The sequence below is a fragment of the Cornus florida genome, unplaced genomic scaffold (assembly GCF_030987335.1).
Source record: "Cornus florida cultivar Cherokee Brave unplaced genomic scaffold, ASM3098733v1 CherokeeBrave_3.0.0_Hap2_Chr10, whole genome shotgun sequence".
NCBI classification, from domain to species: domain Eukaryota; kingdom Viridiplantae; phylum Streptophyta; class Magnoliopsida; order Cornales; family Cornaceae; genus Cornus; species Cornus florida.
Window position 1 is genome coordinate 51,111,433 of NW_026775580.1, and position 3,034 is coordinate 51,114,466.

General features: G+C 33.1%; 1 protein-coding gene across 1 annotated transcript; it reads left to right on the forward strand.

Moving 5' to 3' along the window:
* Positions 1–251: 251 nt before the first annotated feature.
* On the forward strand, positions 252–1,256 carry LOC132277599 (uncharacterized). Its single transcript, XM_059779439.1, has 2 exons — positions 252–425; positions 522–1,256. The coding sequence occupies exons 1-2, from the start codon at positions 252–254 to the stop codon at positions 1,254–1,256; spliced, it is 909 nt and encodes a 302-aa protein (XP_059635422.1).
* The last annotated feature ends 1,778 nt before the right edge of the window (positions 1,257–3,034 follow it).

Sequence of the window (3,034 nt, forward strand, 5' to 3'; positions counted from 1 at the left end):
AATTAATTTCATATTATTAATTATGATTTAATTATATGAATTAATGTCATTGTGATCTATAAACATGATCTATGACTATGTTATTTATTATATCTCTGAAAAAAACTATTATCACTCCAATTTGTTTATACTGGTGTAGTGTCTTCCTTCTTCCAATTGCAGTCATAAATCAAATACAGAAATTATGTAGAAACTTTGTTTGGGGAAGCAAGGATAATTTGAAAAAATTAAATCTTCTCAGTTGGGATATGATGTGTAGATCAAAAACTGAGGGAGGGTTGGGTATTAGAAAATTGAAGGACCTGCAGGTTGCTGCTTACTATGTTTTGGCATGGGATTTTTTATTGAGTAAAGATAGGCTCTGGGTCTCTTGGTTTCAAAACAGATATGCTTTAAGACCATCATACTGGAATGCTGTTCCAAAGGTCTCTTATTCAAGCCTGTAGAAAAACTTGATTAGTGTTAGAGATATAATGTTGACTAATATCCAATTTTCTATTGGAACTGGGCAAACTTTCAAGGTTTTGACAGATCCTTGGTGTGAAGGGGAAACTTTGTTACAGAAATTTGGGCACAGAAGGGTTAGAAGGTTGGGGTTCTCTTGGTCTTCTCTATTGTCCAGTATTATCATTGATGGAGGCTGGAATTTTGATCTTTTACAAGATGAAATTTTTAGACCCATTAAAGATTACTTGCACACACTGCCTGTTCACGCTAGACCAGATAAATTTCTTTGGGATGGAGGTGATTTTAATTTCAAAAAAGCTTGGAAGGGTTGTAGAACTACCTATCCAGAGGCTTTGTGGTCATCTGTTTGTTGGGGGAAAGCTAGACCTCGATGGTCTATTCATGGACTTCTTTTATTTCAAGATCGACTGCCTACAATGTACAATCTGCAGAAGAGGAAAGTGCAACTGGCACCTAAATGTTCTAATTGCCTACAACAAATTGATACCAAAGATCATGTTTTTGTTCAATGCCCTTTTGCTATGAATTTCTGGAGCTGGTTGAAGGATACACTTGGTTGGACTGTGGACTTTAGCTCTATCTTTATAGTTGAAGATTTGTTGCTTTGGTTCTCATCACAGACTAGTACAATGATTAAAACATTATTGATTGGTGGTTTTTGGAGTATTTGGCAAGAGAGAAATCGAAGGCTTCATGGTCATAGTCCTACTTCCACCTCCGAGGTGGCTAGGAATATTTTGTTTGAGGTTTTTGATGTTTATAATGTCTCACTTAAAGACATTATATAGCTATCATACTTTGTTTTTCTTCTAATTTACTAAGAATGGTTCTTCTCTAAGATGTTGTTCTTTCCAGTAAAATTCTGAGGGTATGCCCTCTGTGCGCCTATATATATTCCTTTTTTTTCTTTTTATACAAAAACCAATTATGAAATATATATATATATATATATATATATATATATATATATATATATATATATCTCTAATTTATATATTGTGGATAAGATTAATGGTTGTATGTGTTATGATCATTAAGATAGCTAATAAGATAAGCTTCTAGATATTGTACGCTATTGTTGGATATGACTTTGATATTGGATGAGTAGGTAGGATAACTAATAAGTCAAGACACGATACATTGTGCCATTGTTAGATATGGTATTTATTTATTGATATTATATATATATATATATATATATATATATATATATATATGGGAGCCATGATATGAGCCCTAGGTCTAGGGATCTACAGTTAGGTACGAGACGTATATTGCCGGATTTGGATGGGTAGCTGGAGCAAGAGATGTGTGTGCCCTTGTAGATGACGATATTCATGACCACTTTGTGTGTGCCCTTGTGGATGATGGTATTCATGACCACTTTGTGTGTGCCTTGCATAATGCTTACTATATAGTTAAGACTGCCTTATTACTAGTGTGAGTCCTAATGTGTATTTATGTATATATCGACTATATAGATATAACATGAGTTTGGTTAGGGATGTATTGATTATCGGTTCTTTAATTTGGGTCGTAGTAGAGAGGGCTTGCTCATGGGTCTAACCCACAATTTATTTTTCAGGTCCACCCTAGTTTTAGACTTAAAGGTTGTTCATGCTAATCAGAGACATTCCTATTCATTTTTTCGAATTTGACGACGTAGGATATTATCTAATTTATTTCATGTTTAGACTTAGATTATTATTTATTTCAGTTTATGGGATTAGTTTATTTAGGGGTCCATGATATTTGGATTCCTGAGTTTTACGCTGGAGATTTATTATTATGATGGGATTTTATTAGAGATTTTGGTATGAGATGATTTATCATTTAATTATTATTTTAGTTTTCCCTTTCAGCGATATTTATTTATTTTATTATTATTCCTCTTATATTATGTGCTTGTTTATTATTAGTTATTTGATATCCCTCGGTTTTGTGTGTGGACTTGATCAACACATGTTTTGGAATACACCTTCTTTCTTACTTAAAACATGAATTTTAATGGTCTTAAAACCAACCTTAAGCCTTCCCAAATGTGACACATGACATAGAGGTGTGAAATCCCTCTAGTAAATGTGCGTAACATGCTTAAGTGTACAATTTAAACAAGGAAGCCAAACTTGATTAAAATGGTTCCATGGCCTTATTACAATACATGATGAAAGTTATACAGGAGAGATGGGAGGAAAAGGAAATCACTTGACAACTCTAAAAGATAAAATAAGTTCTTAAATCATTTCCCTTCTCAAAATATACATTACATCCTCCAAATATACTCATAACCCAAAATATTACATCAAGCATGTTTAACAAATTGCATGAATACATATCCAAAACATGTCCAAAAGTAAATAAACATCATATCCGAGTTAAGATGCAGGTACATCCATATAAAGCACAGCCTTACTCGAAAAAGGTTTAAATCAACAAGGGTGAGTAATTTAAATTACTCCGTAGAAAAGTGCATTATAAAGATAACCTAGGGTTCATTGGCCTTGCAAGAATAACATAAAATACACAAGTATGGTACATGCCTCCTAGTCGTCTAATTCAAGGGTAG